Here is a 21,131-nt window from a genome sequence, read left to right on the forward strand (position 1 = left end):
CTTCTTGGGAGCTCCGGGGGTCCATTCTGGGCGCGCTGAACCTGCGTAATAACTTGCTCAATGACCTGAGGTGGATGGATATGCAGGGAGCTGCAGGACGCTGCATGAAGCTAGCCGCAGGACGGGGGACCTTTTGATACCGAACGTACGCGCCGAGGCCTACTACTACTACCTTACATAGTAAGGGCTGGAGGAATCATATGAGTTCCCGAGAGGGTGCGAGGTGACTGACTGAAGAATAACCCCGGCTTATGAGGATGTACTACTGGCTGGGCCGCTGGACAAGTGCAAGGAACCACACTTCACTCACACGGCAAACCTGCTCAACTCACTTTGCGCCATCGTCAACAATCCTCTCGCCACCCTCTTGACTTTGTTGTTGTTGACTTTGATGTTGTTGCCAACCGCAATGGGTCACACAGACACCATGATCGCCAGCCTCAGTTGGAACATTGTGGTCAAGACTGGCGAGGAGCACGGTAAGTGACATGTCCTGCTCCCGGCTCGGGAGTCTTGTTGCTGTTGTGTTAGACTGACAAGTGAGAGCATAGTCACCCTGCAAGCCTCCCGGACAACCATCCTACCTGGTACCATAGAGGCTGGGCAGCGCCACTGGTATCTGGACTTGGAGCGCGTCTCTCCCCAACAGGCGTCATCCGTGGAAAGCCCTCTGGTCATCCATCTGGATGATGCCAACAACGCCGCCACTTCCTTGCTGGAAAGCTTCATCAACCAAGACCCCCGCCATGCCGCCATCCTCAGGCTGGCCTTCTCGGGAGAGGCCGGCACCGTCATCAGGTCGGATTTTCTCTCCTACCGCCTTCACGGCTGCGAGGATACTCCCCTGATCGTGGGCTTCCTCGACCCTTTGTCCCCCGTGATCGCGACGACCCCAGACCAGGCAACCCGCGTCAAGACAAGGGACGACTTCCTCTCCCTCCTCCACGCCGCCGTCGGTGGCGTCGTCGCCTGCGCCAACACCCCGGAAGACACCGCTCAAGCCCTCCGCGCCCGTCTGGACGACGAGTTCAACAAACGCCTCTCCGCCCCGTGGAGCGTGCCGCCGCAGCCCCTCGCCCGGAAACGCGTCTTCTGGGTCCAGGGCCGCGCCAACATCGAAGCAAGCCAGCAGTTTTACAAGGCCGCCCGCGCCCTCGGCATCACGCTCGTCGTCCTCGACGAGCCCGGCCACTGGCTCGAGGACGACAGCGGCCCGCACGCGCACTACCGCGAGGCCTTCATCCCCATCAGCATCGCGGGCGACGAGAGTCTCACCCAGCGCGTCGTGGATGCCGTGCGGGCGTACCCGCACCCCGTCCACGGGGTCGTGTGCATCAGCGACGTGAGGCTGCCGCTCGTCGCGCGGGCGTGTGAGATCCTGGGACTGCCCACCTCCAGCTCGGCGGCGTATTCCAGGGCGGGGAACAAAGGCGCCTCGAGGGAGATGGAGTCTGCTGCGTCTGGGCAGGAGGACGGTTTCGTTCTGCACTCCGCGGCGGATCTCGATGCGGTCCTGGCAGAGAAGGGAGGGGGTCACGCGTTGAGCTACCCGCTGATCGTCAAGCCTTGCACTGGCTGGAACAGCGACTGCGTGGTGAAGGCGCGCAACGAGGGGGAGCTGCGGGCCGCTGTGCTTCGGGCGTCGGAGAGACACGCGGCGTCGGCGGCGAGGAGCACGAGCGTGGTGATCGAGCCGTACGTGGACGGGCCCGAGGTGGACGCCAACTTCATCGTGCTGGACGGCGAGGTGCTCTTCTGCGACGTCACGGACGACTTCCCCTGCTCTGCCGACCTGCCGGGGACGGAGGCGACGAAGGCTGCCAACTTCATGGAGACCCTCATGGACGTGCCGTCGGCGCTGCCGGACGGGGAGAAGGTCATGATGCGGGACTCCCTGGCCAAGACCATCGCCCGGCTCGGGTTTCAGTCCGGCGTGTTCCACTGCGAGGCCAGGGTCCGCGGGTCGCGAGCCTACTATGCCGTCGACCCCGCCGACGACGGGATTCTCGACTTACACGTCCGGGAAGACGCTACCGCTGCCGCCGCCGCCGCCGCCCCGTCCTGTTTCTTGCACGAGGTCAACGCGCGCCCGCCGGGCTACATCAACTGCGTGGCGGCCCTGCTCGCCCACGGCGTCGACTACTACGCCGTGCGGCTTCTCCTGAGCCTCGGGCCGGAGGAGGACGCCCGCGTGAGGGCCCTCTCCCGGCCCTTTCTGCAGGGAAAACCCCAGTACGTGCTGGGCATCTCGGTGCTGGCCCCTACCCGGCCGGGCATCATGGGGTCGGACGACGCGGTGCGGGACTTCCTCGAGGCGAACCCGGATCTCGCGCGCCACGTCGTGCACTACCAGACGGTCAAGGAGAGGGGCGACACGGTGCAGGGCCCGGACTCGAGCGAGCTTTGGTGCGTCGGGTATATCATCGTCGCAAGCAGGGAGGGGAGGGGGCAGTGTTTGAAGCTGGACCGGGAGGTGAGGAAGCGGTTCGATTACAAACTGATGGATGAGTAGATAGATACTCAATAACAATGATGAAAATCATGACGCGTCATATTATAGCCAGGCTGTTGTTCACTAGGAAACTCGGTTCAGCCCCCCATGTATTTATTAATTCGAATGTTGCACCAGTCGCTTCGCAAGCATGGATTAGTATTCGAAAGCATGGTGTTTCTGTTATCATTAGATTAAGAACAATGAGGGATATCCTCCACGAGTAGGAGCTATTAAATATAGACAGACTATACTGTGTAGTAAACAACGATACTACCACGAAAACGCCTCGTCCACCAGGACGTACGGCCTGCTTCTCACATCCGCCCGCGCCGCCTCGACAACCTTGCTGCGCACTTCATCCGCCATGCCCGGCGGCCCGCAGACGACGATGGCCAACGGGCCCGGCCCCGCAACCATCTCCCTGGTGATGATCGCCTCCAGCTTCAGCCTCTCTCCCACGACGGTCTCGACCTGCACGCTACCCGGGAGGCCGTCGATGGCGGGCGCGAGAGCCGTGACGAGGCCCTGGTGCCGGCTGGACCAGAAGAGCTTGGTGCTCCCCCCCCCCGCCGCCGCCGCCGCCGGCGGGCCGTGACGCACGAACGGGAGGCAGGCGGTGATGCCCACGCCGCCGGCGATGCAGAGCATGTCGGTGCAGTGGGCGAGTTGGGGGGAGACGTGGCCCGAGTGGTGGTAGGGGCCCTCGAGGAGGACGCGGACCCGGGCAGAAGGGGATGCCTTGGCGGCGAGGACGCCGGTGATACCGCCGCGGGTGCGGGAGTAGAAGACTGTGGCGTCGGAGTCCCTTGGTGCGGCGCTGCTGCTGCTGCTGCTGCTGCTGCCGCCTGATCTCTGGAACACGCTCGTGGACTTTTCGGGGTCCGCTTCGGCGGCCGAGGGCGTTGTGTTGTTTGTTGTTGATGTTGTTGTCTTGTCCGGGTTGGTCGAAGAAAGGGCTTCTTCTCCTGGCTGGTGAGCCCCGGGCCTGGTGCTGATGCCGCCCACCGCCGCCGCCGCCGCCGGTTCGGCATAGGCCACGGAGAAGGGATGGGTCTCCCAGAAGCGCCAGGTGAGGGTCGGGAAGCCGAGATAGACCACGCCGCTGTCGAGGCGCTTGCCGTCGACCTCGATGCGGATGTACTCGCCATCGACGTCGTCGACCGCGGTGATGGTGGCCCATTGGAGGCCCTGCCAGAAGGTGCGGACGAGGCGGAAGAGGCGGTCGGCGCCCCAGATGCCGCCGGCGACGAAGATCCAGATCTCGTAGCCCCAGTTGTAGCCGTAGACGTACCAGATGTGGTAGTAGTAGCCGACGATGAAGAGCAGCGACAGGACGATGTGCGAGGCGAGGAAGAACTCGTAGAAGCGCCGGCGCACCCACAGCAGCGAGAAGAGGGGGATGGCGCTGACGGCGACGGTGCCGACGATGCCCCAGACCCAGTACTCGCGGGCCAGCTCGGCCTCGTAGGAGCCCTTGAGGATGTAGTTGGCCAGCAGCATGAAGGAGTGGACGACGGTGTGGAAGACGGCCCAGTAGGCCAGCCAGCGGTGGAGGAGCAGGTAGGTGCTGTAGCTCCAGTCCGTGACGTGGAGCAGGACGCTGTTGCGGGCGGCGAAGAGGAACAGGGCGACGGTGTTGCCCATGGCCATGACGCCGGCGCGGTTGCCGATGATGCTGATGCTCTGCATCTTGAGCGAGGTGAAGCTGGCCTGCGGCTGGTGGACGGTGTACGGGCCGAGCCACAGGATGATGTTGAGGAAGCTGATGACGAGGATGTACAGGGCCTGGCCGCGCGTCGGGACGTTGCCGACGCCGGCGACGGGCTCGCGGTGACGCCGGCCGAACACGGCCGGGTGGATCAGCAGGGTCTGCCAGTACGTCCAGGCGTAGGTCGTTGTGAAGCCCGGGACGAAGCGGAGCAGCGAGAGGGCGACGGGGAGGAACACGGCGACGATGGCGATGACGATGGTCACGGTCGAGTGGCCGGCCTCGTTCACCTCGAAGTCGTGCATGTAGTTCCACTGCAGCTGCCATTCGGTCGGGCCGACGAAGCTGGTGGTGTTGAGCGGCTTGGAGCCGCCGGCCGCCTTGGGCAGCGGGCTGGACACGTTGAAAACGGCCATGCCCCCGGAGTCCATGGCGGTGCCGTGATCGTGACGGGCTGTGAGTCGTGCAGCGGGCAGCCCTCTTCCGTGGGTGCTGTGCTCTTGGCCGGACCCGGACCCGGACCCGGAGGAGGAAGTGGTGTTGGTGTGTTGGGCGGCCATGGCCTCTTCCTCCCGGGCGGCGGCCAGGGCCTCGTGGTATGTCATGACCGGAACATATTTGTAATTGCCCAGCGTTCCAGTGCCCAGGTGGGACGCCCAGTAGTCCTCGAGCTTGGCCATGGGTGGGTTCTCGCTCAGCGGGCAGTACGTGTCGATGCAGAGGGCCATGGTGAGGAGGAAGACGCGGTCCTTGACGAAGCAGCCGGGCGGTGTCGAGACGGGGTTGTGGGCAGTGCCGTGGTTCGCGGTCGAGTCGACGGGCGTGCAGGCGAGGGACTGCTTCCTGACGACGTTCCGGCAGGCGAAGGAGCAGGTTGGGTCGTAGAGCGTCTTGCCCCAGCCGATGAGGCCGGTGCCGTCAGCCTGGGCGCCGATGCCATACAGGGCGACGGCGAGGCCAGTCGCGAGCAGACGGGATGCCGGTGCCATGTTTCTCTTTCTCCCTCTCTCTCTCTCTCTCTCTCTCTCTCTCTATGGATGGGGGTGTGCCGGTGGGTGCCGGTAGTGCTGGTGTTGGTGGTGCCAGAGGAGGAGGAGGAGGAGGAAGAGAGATACGGAGCAATGAGAATGAATGGAATTGCAGGTTTTCAGGAAGAGTGTGCCAGCATCTTTAATATTCTATGCCCAACCAACAAAGAGCCTTGTTATTCATGTGACATGGAGGTGATAGGTAGTGGAATGATGTGGACCAACGAGGGTGAGGCACACACACACACACACACACAGATAGCAATGGAATATTGGCATGGCCAACGCCACCGAGAGCAAGTTTCCCGCCCGCACCCCTCCCCCCCCCCCCAGCCTGGGCCTTGTCTGGGCGTTCTCGTCTGTGTTGACCGCGGTGCCTAAGGCTCCTCAGCCTCACTGCTCACTCATCCTCGTCCAGCCGGCAGATAATCTCTGTGCATATCAAGAGCCTCCAGGCGTCCTCAGCGTCAATGAACCGCTGCATGTTGGCGCGGAGCACGTCCACCTGCTCCGGCGTGTACCCGAACCTGGCGGCGGCCCGGCGGTACTCCGAGGTCTCGTCGGCGAGGATGTCCAGCATGGACCCGGCGTAGGCTTGCCTCTCCTCGGGCGTGATGTTGGACAGGACGCTGGCCGAGGCGGTGATCTGGTCCCTGCGGAAGCCGGCGGCCAGGGCCTTGTGAATCAGCTGGCGGCCGGTCTGCGTCTCGAGCCCGTTCATCCTGTAGATGCGCTCCTGCAGCTCGGCGTTCTCGGGACACGGCGGCCACAGCACCTGCGACTGGGTGTCGCCGTCGCGGCAGGCGACGATGCCGCCCCTGGGCTTCGCCAGCAGCCGCATCTGCCTGAGCACGGGGGCGTTGTCGGGGATGCAGATGAGCGTCGTGTGCTCGTGGACGACGTCGAACCCGGCCTCCATCTCGGCCGGGGTGAGAAAGGTCTCTGGCTTGAGCACGTCGCCGTGGCGAAAGTCGACGAGGGGGCGGCGGGCGCCCTGAGGGGTGAGGGCCCCGGCACTGGCCCGGTTGCGTTCCGTCACCTCGGCGCTCTGGTCGACGCCGATGATGGTGGCCTGGGGGAAGTGTCTTGCGAGGTCCAGCGTGATGCTTCCTGGGCCGCAGCCGACGTCCAGCAGGGAGAAGGTGGGCGGCAGCGACCAGAGAGTCGGCATCAGGTACTGCAGACAGGTCGAGACATTGCGCAGCTCGAACAGGTTGATGGTTCCCTGCTTGAAGCCGATGTGGTACTTGGACTGGGTGGTGTCGTTGGGGGGCGCCATTGCTGTCATGCTGTGCTGTCCTATCTCATCTCATCTCATATCATGTTCTGGCTGTCTGTCTATTGTTCCCACTGACTGGATCTAGTCTATCCGTCTAATAAGTATCCGTACCCCCTTCTCTGTTTTCATCCATTCGACCAGTCAGGTCAAGCAAAGGGAATCAAGATGGAGAGAGTGAGAGAGGGGGGGAGGAATCAACAATTCGACTTGGACGCGATAGCCGCTCTGCTCTGCTCTGCTCTTCTCTGCTTTGCCATGATTTGGCCTCCTTTCCTTTACTTTGCTTCCCTCACCCTCGCCTCGCCTCGCCTCGCCTCGCCTCCTCCCTCCTTTTTCGACACACACCGTCCTTCTGCTTCTGGCCGTTCCGTGAGCATTTTTGAGAACGTTTCTTACATACCCTGGCCAGCTTGGCATCTATCCATCTGCATGGCGTCGTCTTGGCTCCCTCTTGGCATGCGCTTCCGTCTTGGCACTCTCTTCTTGCATGCTCAGACAGTCTGACTCCCACTGTGAGACTAGGCCGGTCTGGCTTAAAGCCCATTCGAATCGGATGGCCCAAGTTGGATCGTCTATGCAGTATCAGTATCATCGTATCCTCTGACGGGGAAGAAAAGAAGGCCTTGGCCCGTTCGGTCTATTGATGCGTGCGAGAATCACATTTTGTTTTTGAGGGATTCCATTATTATTTGCTAGCATGGGCATTGTCGAAAAGCAGACCCCATCACCACCACCTGACGAGGCACAGGTGGTCGTCGCCGTTGACTCGGTCCCCCGGGATGCAACGGACGACGAGGTAGAGAACCTCCCGCATCTTGTTGACAAACTCCCACCCGCAGCATGGGCGGCCGCTCTGATCGGTGCATCCGAAAGGTTCAGCTACTACTGTTTCGTCTCCATCTGGCGTGAGTGTTTTTTTGTTTTATTTATCATTTCCTCTGTCGTCCCAACCGCCGGCGGATTACCACCACAGACCCGACTGACTGACTGACTGACTGACTGGCTGGCTGAACGTCTTAGAGAATTACATGCAAAATGAACGAGGCTCTCATGCAGTACCAGGAGCTCTCGGACTTGGCCAAGCTACCGCCACGGCTATATCCAATGGCTTCTTCATCTTTCTCTTCCTGATGCCGAGTGGCTTCGCAGTGGTCTCCGACGTATATCTTGGGCGCTATAATACTCTCTTGCTGGGGCTTGCGTATGTAATTATGGTCAATTCTCTTCATGCTGCCCTGGTTGGTTCGAGTAGGGATTTCCTGATTTATTGACGATAACCGACACAGACTCTCCCTTTGCGGGTCGCTCGTCATGTTTGCGACGGCCCTGCCCTCTTCCCTTGATAGCGGCGCAGGCCTACCAGGCTTGATCGTCGCCATGGTCCTGGTAGGCCTGGGCGTGGGTGCAACCAAAGCAACCGTCTCCCCGTTCATCGGTGAGAACCTGCATCAGAAAAGTCTGGAATGGCAGCGGCTTGTCTGACTGTTTTTTGTTTTATACATCAGGTGATCAGTACACGCAGAAAACCCCCCAGCTCGTACGACAGAGAAACGGGACCCTTGCCGTGGTCGACGGCACGAGAACGCTGCAGTTCCTCTACAATGCCTTTTACTGGTAAGTAAGCGTTGCTGAGTTATGAAACATAGAATCTGCTCTTGATGACCTGAAAACCTACTACTCCAGGTTCACAAACATCGCCTCCCTCTCCTCCGTGCCCGCCACATTCCTGGAAATGGAGTTTGATTTTTGGGCGGCCTATCTCATGGCAGCCATCTCCCTGGTGCTTGCTGCGAGTCTTCTCTTGCTGTTCAAATCGCGTCTGGGTATGTGTTCCACGCGTATAACCAGCAGAGAATGATACCACTAACACGAAGAAAATCTATTAGTCAAGATCCGACCAGGCGGAAACAGCCTCCCACAAGCCATCAGGGTCATGACCATGGCAGCACGAAACGGCTTCAACCTCGACCATGCGAAGCAGTCATATCAGATGGAGGCCTGTGGCGCCCAGGTCCCATGGGGCGACAAGTTCGTCGACGAGTTGAGGCGCAGCCTCCTGGCGTGCCGTGTCATGTCCGTTCCAACAGCCTTTCTCCCCCTTCCGGCCTGCCTATTGCTGTTGCCCCTTCAAACTGACACTCTCCCAGCTTCTGCTTCGCCTTCTTCTATCTGGCAATCACGCAAATGTTCAACAACCTCATCTCGCAGGCTGGCCAGATGCAGCTCCACGGCGTGCCGAACGACATGCTCCAGGCCATGGCCGGCGTGGCCTGCGTGGTCTTCGGCCCCGTCATCCAGGCCCTGTACAACTTCCTCGCCAAGCACCGCATCTCCTTCGGCCCCATGGCCCGCATCGCCCTGGCCTTCCTCATCTGCGGCGCCGGCATGGCCTACGCCGCCGGCCTCCAGAAGATCATCTACTCCGCCGCGCCTTGCTACGACGCGCCCCGCGCCTGTCCCGCCTCGGACGGCGGACGCCTGCCCAACGAGGTCAACGTCTGGGCCCAGCTGCCCGTCTACGTCGCCCTGGCCGTTGCCGAGATCTTTGGTCTCGTCACGGCGAGCGAGTACGCGTACTCCAAGGCCCACAAGGACATGAAGAGCATAGTCCAGGCCATGGTCCAGCTGAGCGCCTGCATGGGATCCCTGATGGCCATGGCCCTCAGCCCCGTGTCGCGGGATCCCCATCTCGTCATCGTGTATGCCGCCATCGCGGGCGTCATGGGCCTTTGTTCGGCCCTCTTCTGGTGGAAGTTCCGCAAGTATGACCGGCTGGATCGTGAGTTGAATAACCTAGACCGGGCAAATTGAGATGCTCTGAGGACAGAAGAGTCAAAAGCACCTTGACAATGATATAGTAGTAGCTGGGCAGAGTGTAGCAATACTATAGAGAGCCTCTTATCTTATATTATTATGTTCTTATGACTGGAAGAGGTGCAAGTGTAGGGAGTCATGCTTTATAACCTCTGTATTATGAGCTATAATCTAGTGAATGCTCAACAATATGTAAATCAGGTACATGAGTCCTGAATCACTTTAATAGAATAACGAGAATGTCTAGTCTACATTAGTTAAACAACTTAGTTCTTGTACCACTACGAAATCAGCTAGTTTTGGATTTCGTAGATACTACGTAGAACAACTGATTTAACAGTAGATATAACCAAGATAATCTGTAGACTTCCTTGCGTGCTTGCTCTTTCCGTGTGTTTCTGTGCTTCAAAAGCGAGATGAATCACACAATTTGTTTTATGGTCTGCCCATGGGTGTATGTACCTGCTAATCTCTGCGTTTACGAGGGGGATTTTTGAAATGAGGTGGTTGAGGATACAGCTTCGTCTCTGTGTGAGAGCCCATTGCCGCCCTGGGGAAGGAGACATTGTGGCTGTCTACCTATTCTTCAATGTTGTCTCATCTATCCCGGTCACCAAACACTGGTTCTAACAAATTTTGCGAGGTGTCAGAATCTTCTGTTTTGAGGGACATTTTCTGGCGGTCGATAAGTTACAACGGTCATAGTTGTGGCACTGTGAGATTCTCCTGGACTCGTCCATGTCAACAACCATTTTGGCACATTCTAAGTTTGCCACTATCTGATGATACTAACGAACGACATTACACTCTAAAGAAACAGACGAAGGCAAATCCTCGATGTGGTTCTCCGCTTGTGTGCCCCTCAGACTGCGCCTAACTTTCACACAGCAGCCAGCCTTTGTCTTTTGAGCCATCAACCGGTGCCAGCTGCACATTGAGCTTCTTAGCCGCTGCATCCATATCCTTAAGTGTTCTCAAATTGCCATGGCTCCTGCGCAAACCCTCGTCGAGTCCGTGGAATAAAAGAGCCAGTGGCGATGACTTCCACGTCGAGCGAGTGCGCGTCTTGCCGCCGTTGTCTGGCCATTGAGTGACCAGCATCAAAATCGAGAATGTCCACTGCAAGACGAGAAGTGCGGCGGGGTATGCGATCCAGCCCCAGTGTACAAATACACACGTTTGCGTACTACTAACACTGCCGCGAACTTTTCTGAGGCTGCGTTGAGACTCGTCCAGCGCCAGCCGGTCTGGTGGAACGGGACCGCCGGGGTCGTTGCGAATAGCTGCCGTCATCGATTTTGTCAAGCCCTGAATCATGCTCTCTACTGTAGATAGATTGCCGGGACCTTCTGCATATACCTTCTTCAGCCATGTTGGACCAGTCACGTTCGAAACATGCTCCAGGTCTGTAGTGCTGATGTTGTTGTTGAAAAGGTCTTTGAGGGCATCGTCGATTGACAGGCTGCTAGAGGAACCTACTGCCCAAACACATTCTCGTGGGTAGGACTTCCAAACGAGGTTAGAGTCCTCAGGTGGATCTCCCACCTTGTATAGACTACCGTAAGTAGAGTCAACTCGAACTGACTGCGGCGCCCAATCTGCCGTTGCAAAGCACTGTCTTTCCTCGCCGTTAATGAGGCTGGAGTTGGTTACAAGGGTCCAGGCGGTACCTATTGGCCTATACGATCCTCTTTTGTAAGCGTAGGTCTTCAAAAACTGACTCGACGCATCCTCTGTCTCTCGATATATTCCCTTTACCACTTGGCCCCGGTATTGTTTTACGCACGGATCCAAGCTGCATCGAACAGCAACTGGCTTTAGCATAGAAACGGTGTGATCCTTGTAGTAGCACGAGGAGGCATTCTCCTTACACGCAGGCAATGTGATCATTAAGACGTCGAAACTGAGGAATGGTTCCTGACCGTGACGGTAAACGTTGCCTGGTGTCGATGTGACCGAAAGCTTTGGCTTATTGCGAAGAGCGGAGCAGACCTGGGGTCCTGAGAATGGCCAGCGTTGCTCCTGGGAGACATTCAGATGCCAAGCACGATGGCCATCTGGATCATGTTCCAAGACAACATCGTTCGTGATGTCTTTACATGAGTGACACATGGCCAAAGACGAAAAGAAGAAGCTGTCGTTTCCTTTTGTGAATGTGCAATCGCCGGTGGGGCATTGGAATTGGATCATGGTCTCAGTTTCTTCGGGGTCCCAAAGGCCCTTGTGGAGAGCCACCTCCATCGTGGGCGAAAGGTCCAACTGAGTTTTGAAGTGATCGAAGACGTATACATCGCTGGCTGTATAGTTGTTCGTCCTTGGAACTTCTGCGACCTCAACAACGCCTGGCTCCCTGGTCAAATGGCATTCTCTATGCTCAATCATGGCTTGGGACACAGGATCGATAGCCAATGCAGCAATAGTAATAAGAGAGCCAAATCCAGCCAGGTACCTGACAATATATTAACTCAAGTGTAGGAAAGCTGGGGCAAGGCCGCTTACGACTTATGCGGACGTGGTATCTGCTTGATAATTAGGAGCAGCGACCCCCATGGCCCACGGCTAGCATTGTCAAACAGGGCGACATCGGCAAGTTTCTGCGGGCGATGGAACCAATTCCATTTCAACTGGCCAAGACCTAGAAGGTAAAAAGTTCATCAATCACGCAATCGCAGAGATGTAAACCCAGACCAGGCAGAGACCAATGGAGGAGTGGAGGGACGCATCGCAGATGCCCCATACCTTCAGCAATTGGCAGGATGAGTGAAGCCTTGAACACGGCTGTGAAGATAGCAGTTAAGGAATTGACTGATATCAGCGCAGGCCAGTCCGGCAGAGGTTTTCCTTGGTGGAGAGATAGAATGACGACGATGGCGATGATGCAACCAAGCGCAAGCAGGCTGCTCAACGTCTCCAGCCACCATGCGTCCCATATTGTTTCGTTGGCTTTGTCCGTTACATCTTGCGAAGTGATGGTTTCCTTCAAGGGCCGTGACTCCGTGATGAATGCGGTGTTCGACTCATTGTCGAAAGAGGTGAGCGCAATTCTTTCTCCTGGAGTATCATTGTCTGTCGGATCGACGTCAGATCGAAGACCCATGTATTTTGTCGACTCGATGGCGGAACTGCTTGAATGTCGTCTTGGGGGAGTTGATATATCAGAAGGTGCAATCGTAGTGTGATCATTGTCAACTACCTCTCCTGCTGTGCCACTTACGCTCCTCGATGGGCGCCAAGAAGGTTCAAGGTAGCCATCCTGATGGATAAGGAGCGATGATTCGTCGATGCCAGTTGCAGTTAATTTATCAGGGCTGTAGGAACGTATGTTCATGTTGTCTGTTTTTGCTTGAGCAGTTGGGACGTGTTTGGTCATGTGGGCGAAGGATTGGTCAACCGCTGCACTACTAGCCATGAACCCGCAGACATAACCGGACTACCGTCCGATGATAAAGAAAACCGGTCGCTGACATGTGGAACCAACTCATTCCTAGCTAGTAGTTACGTAGTACAGATATCTATGTCGCCTTCAATGTGCAGCGCTGCGTCGTCTCAGTCGCCTTGTCTTACAGCCACTGTTATATCTGGTATAAATAGAAACTTGATTCCTCTCTAGGTGCGACTGAATGAGACACGGCGAGGCAGGCAGAACTGGCGATCTTGGCCCACGAGTGAGAGTGCCACGACATGACGCAGCCTCCAATGGAATCCGCGCAAGGCAGACTTGTGGAAGTGGTGACTGGGACAGAACCCAAGCCACAACGCAACCAAAATACCTGCATTGCTGAGGCATTCAGCTGACCCAGCCAAAGACTGCTAGAAACCCTTCAGACCAGATGTGTGTGCCAATTAGAATTCGCTGCACTCACTTCACAGGGAGGGCTGCTTGTCCTGGGGCCTCGGGCGGGCGTCGTGCAACGGATCTGAAATATGCAGTCATGTTTTCTTGTGCGACTTCATCATCACACCGTCACACTGTTGGGCACAACAGATTATTGGAGTTGCGCACATCAGGCTGGATACTAGCAGTGTGTCAGCTGAGCTGATGCGCAGTTCTTGGACCAATAACGGACCACTTGCACCGGCGAACTATTTAAGTCCTAGACATGCTTCATACCGCTTGGACTGAACTCTTTCTCATGACTTTACCTGCGATGCCTTACCACCATGAGTTTCAACGATGCGTAATTGTTAAATCATGAATTCCAATACACAGTATCAACCAGTGAGCCTTGGTGGGAATGATTCACAAGACCCAGGACAGGTTTCACCCTCGGGAAACACACACTTGGAAAACGAGCCCGACAGCAACTCTGACTTCGATTGCCCTCCAGGCACCCACGCGCCGTCAGTTTACGATTTACCGGCAGTTGAAGGAGCTCAAAAGCCCCTGCGGCTCATCAATCTCAACCCCGGACCCCTCTCCCAAGAGCACTGGGCACTGAAGCTTTTTTCATGGACATGGGAGATTATCTTGACCGTCTTGCCCTTGTTCTTCATAGGTATGCGTCTGTCATCACTTGAAGAAGTAGTAAACTAAATTTCCACGCAGCACTCGCTAGCGAGGCAATCCAGCTCGACAAGAGCCCCGTGGCAACGTCAAAGTACGGCGACAGGATTGTCGAGGTAAGCCGACTCGGTCCGACTATCTATCCGATTCTGTTCGCCATGGTTGCAGCCCGCTTCTATAAGAATGCTGCCCGCTGGCACCTTGAGAGGCCTCAAGGCGTGAGCGTGTCCTCGCTCGAGCAGATGTTTGGCAGTCAGAGCTTTGCTAGCGCACTCGAACGACTAATCGTTGTCCGCGCCCAACTTCTCCTCGGTACTTTGATTCTTTCGACCTGGGCAATGTCACCTCTTGGTGGCCAAAGCTCGTCAAGACTCGTTCGAATAGGCTCGATGAAAGTCAAAGCCATGGATCAGGAGATCCAATACAAAAACAGAGCTCATCAAATGTCTCTATATCACGACAGTGATGATCTTTGGCCGGCCTTGGGCGTTGTGTCAGCGCTCTATTCCTCTTGTCTTCTCTCGTCGAAATCGCAACAGAGGGCTTTCATGGACATCTGGGGACGTCCTAAAATTCCCCAATGGCAACATAAACGAGGAGAAAGTGTCGAAACCAACACTTGGGTCGAAATCGATGGAAACGATCTTGCAACTGGAGAGGCAGACTACGCATCCCTGATTGGGATCCAACTCCAAGGCCTCGATTTTGCGGATGAAACGGCGCAGTACGAATTCAACATCTCGTCGGCATACATCGATTTCGACTGCCTCATGACTAGAGTCGATTCCCCGGAAGTTGCCCGAAGCATCAAGTTGTGGCAAAGAAAGTACTCGAACTATTCCATGGTCAATTTAGATGACGTTTTACCCGCATATGGAGCAGAAAGCTTCAAGGCTTTTTTAGCATGGCCGCGCGCCGAACCTCCTTATTTGCTTTACGCAAGCATACAGGGCGTGTCGGACTATTCTGTTTTCAATTGCAGCATGGATACTGTTCACCTCGAGACCAGTATGAGTTGCACAGCTGCAGGATGCGAGCCGCTGGCACAACGTCAAATACACAGGACAGGAACGATAGATATAGGCGCCGCCCAATACGCCGGATCTGTCTCCGAAGCTTTACAAATTTGGCCAAATCTGACGTCAGTATACCCGTCCCCCTGGTGTGCATCAGCAACAGAGAATTACATTGCCAACGACGAAGACGCCTTCAACGAACACAGCCTTCGATCTTGGACAGGAGTCGACTTGGATATGTTCTCCTACAGACTCACAAACGCTTTCAACACAATGTGGCAGGCTGGGATAGATCCGTACAACATCACCAAAGCAACCTTCGCCGACACGCCTGTTCCAGACCCCGACAATCCTTTTACTAACCGGACTTTAGCAAGGGTCAGCAAAACCGAAAGAGTGTATCACGTTGACATGCTTTGGGCGGTGCTTCTTATTGTGACGACCTTAATTTTGCAAGTTCTTGCTGTTGGGGGCTTTATTCTACGATTTTTGGTTCGAGGTCCGGATATCTTAGGCTTCGCAAGCTCTCTTACCCGAGACAATCGATTTGTCCCAGTCTTGGGTGGCTCGTCACTGGACGGTGCAGAACGAGCAAGGTCTTTGAAGGACTTGCGAATCCATTTTGTGGATGTCCAGCCTGAAGGCAGCTGTGGTTACATTGCAGTGAGCGCTGTAGCCCCAGTGGATGATGAAAAGAACGACCAGCTTTGCAGGCCGCTGGAGAAGAACCGACTCTATAGCTAAGACATGGGTTGATGAGAAATGTCGAATGTTTGTAGAGGCCGCGGGACCGACGTTGGCCTACCTGGTGTTTTATGTTTTTTGTATTTCTTTCGTTTCTTCACCATCTGAAGAAAAGCCTTTTGCGGACTGTGGACATGAAAGAAATGATACGAAGCTGAAGCTCAACTGCCGAGAAAAGGTCCTTATAGATTCTCAATACCCAAAAACTGTCCGTCATGCATGGATCCACCGCCTCAGAGCCTGCTCACATCACGAGTATCCCTTACGACATCGAACCCGACCCAGCCGTCCAGCTTCTCGCGGATCTCCCTCGCATACTGCGGGATCCCCCCCGCGAAGTTGACCTGCTCGAACGCCTTGCCCGGCATCGACCCGCCCATGTACGTCGACCGCGTCGTCGGGAACAGGGACGCGTCGCTGAGGGCGTTGATCCGCTGCTTCCACGCCCGCGTCGCCTCCGCCGTCGGGTCGATCCACCGCACGCGCTCCCGCTCCATCTTGCGAATGCAGTCGGCGATCCACCGGCCCTGCACCTCGACCGTCGAGGGCCCGTTGCTGAGCAGCGTCGGCCCGTGGGGCCCGTACATGTGGAACATGTTGGGGTAGCCGCCCACCGTCGTGCCGAGGTACGTGTTGGCCGCGGCCTTCCACTCGTCCTGGAGGTTGGTGTTGTGGATGCTCTTCAGGCCCATGTTCGTCATGCCGCCGGTGGTGATGTCCTAGAGGAAACTCGCGGGTTAGCTGACGAGGAAGGTGTGCAACGTTGCATGGGTATAAGCCGGGAAGATGGCCATGATTCAACGGAAGATGTCCTCTTCGGGCCCGAGGAAACACGTTGTCGACAGTTGAGAGACAGAAAAGACAAGGACATGGCTTACAAATCCAGTGGCAATCGCAACCACGTCGAACTCGTAGTGAGTTCCATCCTCCAGCTTGATGCCAGTCTCGGTAAAGCTGGCGATGCCGTTCTTGCTGATATCGATCACGTCCACGTTGGACTTGTTGAACTGCTCGTAGTAGTTCTGCTCCAGGCAGGGCCGCTTGACGCCGAAGAAGTGCGGCATCTTGTCGACCGTCGGGGCCAGGATCTCCCGCTTCCTCGGGTCCCCGATCCGCGCCCGGACGTTGCGCGACCAGAAGCTGTAGGCCTCCCTGTTGGCATCGGCGTCGAAGAGCATGTCCCGGTAGTTTCCGAGCCAGTACCGGAACCCGCCGTAGTCCCAGAGCGCGCGGTAAAAGGCCTCGCGGTCCGCGGGGGAGTCGTCGAACGTGTTCCGCTCCGCCATGCTGTAGAGGAAGCCGCCGAAGCACTTCTCGCGGAGATCAAACAGGCTCGGGTACCACGTCTTGCCGGCGTCCTGCTCCTGGGGCGTCAGGGGCCGCTTTCCCATGGGCACGGCCAGGTTCGGCGTCCGCTGGAAGACCTTCAGCTCGCCGCGTTCGCCGACGGCCTGGCCCCATTCCTGCGCGATCTGGACGCCCGAAGCCCCGGTGCCGATGACGGCGCATCGCTTACCGTTTACGTCGACGTCTTCTTCGGGCCAGAAGGAGGAGTGGTGGACGACGCCCCGGAACTTTTCGACGCCGGGCCAGTTCGGGATGTATCGCTTAGAAGCCTGTTTACACACGCCCAAGTCAGTATCTCGAGACACCGACCACAAGAGTGATGTCTGGGGTGTGTACTTACAAAGCCAGCAGCGACGATGAAGTACTTGCTCTTGGCCAAGCGGCCGTCGGCAGTTTTGATGTGCCATTTTCCTTCGGCGGGCTGGAACTGAGCACCGACGACGACTGTCTCAAAGGAGCAGTCTTTCGATAGGTTCAGCACCTGTACGGCACGATGTCAGTAACGTCCAAAGACATAAGAATCCTCCTCACTCCATTGCAATGAAGTCGAGGACGTCTGAACCCACCCTGTCAACGTGGTCAAAGTACGCCCGGAGCTCCTGGAAGTTGGGGTAGTTGGTGGACCACGTCCAGTCTTTAAAGACCTCGGGCCACGAGAACTCGTACTCGGGGACCTCGGAGTCGACGCGCGCGCCGGGGTATCGGTTCCACCGCCAGGTGCCCCCGAAGGACGTTCCGGCTTCGTAGATGACGGCCCGTAGACCCATCTCCCGGAGGGTCTTGAGCATGAAGACACCACCTGGGATGATGTTGTTAGTCTCATGTTGCGTGCCCCAAGTCTTGATGGTTGGGGGAGAAGACTTGCCAAATCCGCCACCGACGATGAGGACGTCGACGTCGAGGTTGTCCGCATAGGGGCCGGTGGTCTGACGCCTCGACGCATAGTCCGTCAGCTCGGTCGCGAACTTCTTTTTCTGTGCAGGTGTGGCCATGGTTATGGTATCTTTTGGAGTGTTCCGTTCAGCAAGAGGCAAATGCTAGCAGCAGGACACGCGAGATGTGTACCGTTGCTGTCTTGTCCAAAGAGACTCAAGAAAGCCAGAAGGATTTTGACAGTCTTATAATTCTCACCGCATATCAGACTCCGGGGCTCTCTCGTTTCGTAAAAGATGATGCTTTCCCGACATCAGACGGTCAGACGACAGACATGACGCACCGGCTCCCCGACGGTACACGACAACTCCCGACGATCCTTTCGCCATGCGGACACATCGACGAGGAGCTGAACCGCAAGGGAGTGTGAGCCGCAGTTGCACTCTCCGCAAATGCGGTTATGCAAACCGCGTTCGAGGGTTCACCGACGAAGCCACGCCCGCCTCGCTGCAACGCGGCGGCGTCATCTATGCGTTCCCAAAATTCGAAGAACGAGATGCTGTCGTGAGACTCATGGAATGCCACGCTCAGACAACGCCAGCTTGGTCACTCGAGTCGCACTTCAGAGCAGGGAAACAGCTCCTGCGGATCCGCATCCGAGTGGGTTGTGGAGGGGTGTCACATGGATCCATGGATGCGGAGAACAGCCGTGTCGATGCGGGGGAGCGGCATACGCTGGTGCGGATCCGCAGTTGCCGACGCTTTCACGACTTTTGAGGGGGAAAACAAACTTTCGCATCATGGGTGTGGAGGGGGCCGAGGAGGGGTTTCTCCCTTGTTCATGGGTTGTCGGACACAGAGCGTGTTCCTGGCCCCGGGGTTCCGTCCGTCGTAATTCCACAGTAGCTTGCCCACCTGTCCCGGCAAGCATCTTGGTGCCGACAATGTGTGTGGGCATTCTTCTTGAGGTTCCCACCGGCTCCCGAGGTTTGTCTCGTTCTCGTGTACAGTCCTTGTCACTTCTCGGGTTGAACGGAGCCAACTGCAGCCGACAGAAACCAAAGAACTTGGCCGAACCCGCATAGCTGCCATAACATCCAGGGTGTCTCCTCAGACCTCTCGCACTCGCGCTGCATTCGAATTATCTCTCTCTCTCTCCCCCCCCCGATCAGACCGGCTTCAGTATTCGTCCCATACACCTGTCCATCACGTCCTACCGAGTTTGAAGCGGAGCTTCAGAGCGCCGAGCCACATCTCCAACTATGCCTCTATCATCACAAGCTGTCGACGAGATCAAAACTATAGTAGAAAATGCCGTGACCTCAGACCCCCAAAAGATCCCCGGAACGACCGTGGTCGTCGTCGACCGCACCGGCGCCGAGCAGTTCGCCCACTCCGCAGGACAAAGAGGCATATCGTCCAACGAGCCAATGACTCTGGAAAACGTGTACTGGATGGCCTCGTGCACCAAGATGGTCGTCGGCATCGCGTGCATGCAGTTGGTGGAGAAGGGCGCTCTCAGGCTGGACGACTCGGCTCACCTGGAGAAGCTGTGCCCCGAGCTGGCCGAGATCAAGGTGCTCGACGCCCAAGGGAAGCTCGTGGACAAGAAGCGGGGGATAACGCTGCGCATGCTGCTGACGCATACCGCCGGGTTCGGATACACATTCTTCAACGAGAGACTACGCGATTGGAGTCTCCCAGCCGGCATTGACGAGTTCTCGGGGAGCATACGGGACATGATGCAGCCGCTCTTGTTCCAACCAGGGGAAGGCTGGGAGTATGGCGTAAGTCGAAGCTCCTCAAGCTGCGTAGACGGAAGCGTTTCTGACCAAGAACCAACCAGGTCGGTATCGACTGGGCTGGCATCGCTCTTGAGCGTGTCACCAACACCAGCCTCAACGAGTACATCCAGGCCAACATCTGCCAGCCACTAGGGCTCCGGAATGTCAACATGATCCCGACACCTTCGATGAAGGCACAGCTCGCTTATATGCACCACAAAAGGCCTGACGGCAAGCTAGTTACCAGAGACCACCTCCTTCACCGGCCACTCGTCGTCCAGTCGGAAGAAGAGGTCCGCGGGTGTTTCAACAGCGGCGGCGCCGGCATCTTTGCCAAGCCGCAAGAATACAGTCGTAAGCATCTGCCGCCCCCCTCGAGCACATTTAACGACGTCGAGCTGAGACGGAGACGTTGGCAGGTATACTCGCAGTCTTCCTCAACGACGGGACCTGCCCGGTCACGAAGGCGCAACTCTTGAAAAAGGAGACGGTGGACGAGATGTTCAGGAACCAGATCCCCCAGCTCCCAGACTTCGCCAAACAGGGCGTCCAGGACGCCAAGCCGGAGCTGGCCACGGCGGTCCCGGAGCTCTACTCGGTCCCGGAGGGCACGCCGCAGGGGTGGGGGCTGACGTTCATGATCACCGGCGGGACGACGGGGCGGTCAGACGGCACGGCATGGTGGACGGGGCTGCCGAACCTGTTCTGGTGGTGCGATCGAGAGAACGGCGTGGCCGGCATCGTGTGCTCTCAGATCCTGCCCTTTGGCGATCCGGCGGTGATGGGGTTGTGGTCCCAGGTCGAGACGGCCGTCTACAAGGGGCTCGGAATCTCGAGTAAGGCTTGATTGCGTCTAGTTATATTGTCTCGGGTAGTTGCTCTTTCTAGTGTATCGTTCAACTCCTTCAACACGGTTCTCTCGACACCCATTGACTTCAGAGTGTCGACAAAAGTTGACACAAATTGAAAGCTCTTGTTTGGCAATTATACATCTTAGCTATGTAAAGGGTTTACTAGATCATAATGCGCTCTTCCCAGACTGAGATTTAAGTTGTAAACACAGACAAAAACGTCCACATCCGATGTTGGCACCGCACAAGCTTCGCGGTACTTCAGCAGCATCCAATTTGACGGCTCCCAGCCGGACGAGAGGACTCCGCACTGGTTCAACTCTTTAAAGCCCTCACACGTTGAAAAGGATCAGACTGGACGAAGCCGTATGCACCCCGCTTCTTCCATGCAGCCAGGACGCGGGGTCGACAAGGAACTCCCCGTGACGACGTCTGTTTCGGACAGCCGGAGATGCAAGGGTCAGAGGGGAGGAACCTGCGGGGAGATTGTCTGGGGGAAACTGGGGCGATTGCATCGTACTTGGGCTGTCTACCGTGGCAATGTTGACGCGGCCAAACTTCCCTTCCTCCAATAATACATCTCATTCTGTTGAGGATCGTCGGAACTGAGGGTTTACAGTGAGAAGACTTGTATCACTCGCGATGAGAAGGCAGAACAGCAGCTGCGATCAGTGCCGCAAGGGCAAGCG

The 21,131-nt window shown here is 57.0% G+C and overlaps 8 protein-coding genes across 8 annotated transcripts; 4 read left to right on the forward strand and 4 right to left on the reverse strand.

Annotated features, from left to right (window-relative positions):
- Positions 1–391: 391 nt before the first annotated feature.
- Positions 392–2,579, forward strand: CH63R_06542 (ATP-grasp superfamily protein; the record flags this gene model as incomplete). Its single annotated transcript, XM_018301517.1, has 3 exons — positions 392–479; positions 552–2,406; positions 2,561–2,579. 3 exons carry the CDS (start codon positions 392–394, stop codon positions 2,577–2,579), a joined length of 1,962 nt encoding a protein of 653 aa, XP_018159367.1.
- A 185-nt stretch (positions 2,580–2,764) lies between these two features.
- On the reverse strand, positions 2,765–5,191 carry CH63R_06543 (Ferric-chelate reductase; the record flags this gene model as incomplete). The annotated part of the gene is made up of 1 exon (XM_018301518.1): positions 2,765–5,191. The coding sequence occupies one exon, from the start codon at positions 5,189–5,191 to the stop codon at positions 2,765–2,767; it is 2,427 nt and encodes an 808-aa protein (XP_018159368.1).
- Positions 5,192–5,630: 439 nt separating this feature from the next.
- CH63R_06544 (Methyltransferase-family protein) lies at positions 5,631–6,509 on the reverse strand (the record flags this gene model as incomplete). The annotated part of the gene is made up of 1 exon (XM_018301519.1): positions 5,631–6,509. The coding sequence occupies one exon, from the start codon at positions 6,507–6,509 to the stop codon at positions 5,631–5,633; it is 879 nt and encodes a 292-aa protein (XP_018159369.1).
- Positions 6,510–7,206: 697 nt separating this feature from the next.
- Positions 7,207–9,320, forward strand: CH63R_06545 (Oligopeptide transporter; the record flags this gene model as incomplete). The annotated part of the gene is made up of 7 exons (XM_018301520.1): positions 7,207–7,414; positions 7,530–7,710; positions 7,796–7,985; positions 8,044–8,123; positions 8,193–8,332; positions 8,396–8,582; positions 8,657–9,320. 7 exons carry the CDS (start codon positions 7,207–7,209, stop codon positions 9,318–9,320), a joined length of 1,650 nt encoding a protein of 549 aa, XP_018159370.1.
- Positions 9,321–10,196: 876 nt separating this feature from the next.
- On the reverse strand, positions 10,197–12,693 carry CH63R_06546 (Carboxylic ester hydrolase; the record flags this gene model as incomplete). The annotated part of the gene is made up of 4 exons (XM_018301521.1): positions 10,197–10,962; positions 11,110–11,772; positions 11,823–11,958; positions 12,063–12,693. The coding sequence occupies 4 exons, from the start codon at positions 12,691–12,693 to the stop codon at positions 10,197–10,199; spliced, it is 2,196 nt and encodes a 731-aa protein (XP_018159371.1).
- An 822-nt stretch (positions 12,694–13,515) lies between these two features.
- CH63R_06547 (uncharacterized protein) lies at positions 13,516–15,587 on the forward strand (the record flags this gene model as incomplete). Its single annotated transcript, XM_018301522.1, has 2 exons — positions 13,516–13,819; positions 13,870–15,587. 2 exons carry the CDS (start codon positions 13,516–13,518, stop codon positions 15,585–15,587), a joined length of 2,022 nt encoding a protein of 673 aa, XP_018159372.1.
- Positions 15,588–15,820: 233 nt separating this feature from the next.
- CH63R_06548 (HK97 family phage prohead protease) lies at positions 15,821–17,926 on the reverse strand (the record flags this gene model as incomplete). Its single annotated transcript, XM_018301523.1, has 4 exons — positions 15,821–16,306; positions 16,466–17,203; positions 17,275–17,415; positions 17,501–17,926. The coding sequence occupies 4 exons, from the start codon at positions 17,924–17,926 to the stop codon at positions 15,821–15,823; spliced, it is 1,791 nt and encodes a 596-aa protein (XP_018159373.1).
- A 1,143-nt stretch (positions 17,927–19,069) lies between these two features.
- CH63R_06549 (Beta-lactamase) lies at positions 19,070–20,438 on the forward strand (the record flags this gene model as incomplete). Its single annotated transcript, XM_018301524.1, has 3 exons — positions 19,070–19,594; positions 19,654–19,945; positions 19,990–20,438. The coding sequence occupies 3 exons, from the start codon at positions 19,070–19,072 to the stop codon at positions 20,436–20,438; spliced, it is 1,266 nt and encodes a 421-aa protein (XP_018159374.1).
- Between the last annotated feature and the right edge of the window lie 693 nt (positions 20,439–21,131).

The sequence above is a fragment of the Colletotrichum higginsianum genome, chromosome 4, assembly GCF_001672515.1.
Source record: "Colletotrichum higginsianum IMI 349063 chromosome 4, whole genome shotgun sequence".
Taxonomy (NCBI): Eukaryota; Fungi; Ascomycota; class Sordariomycetes; order Glomerellales; family Glomerellaceae; genus Colletotrichum; species Colletotrichum higginsianum.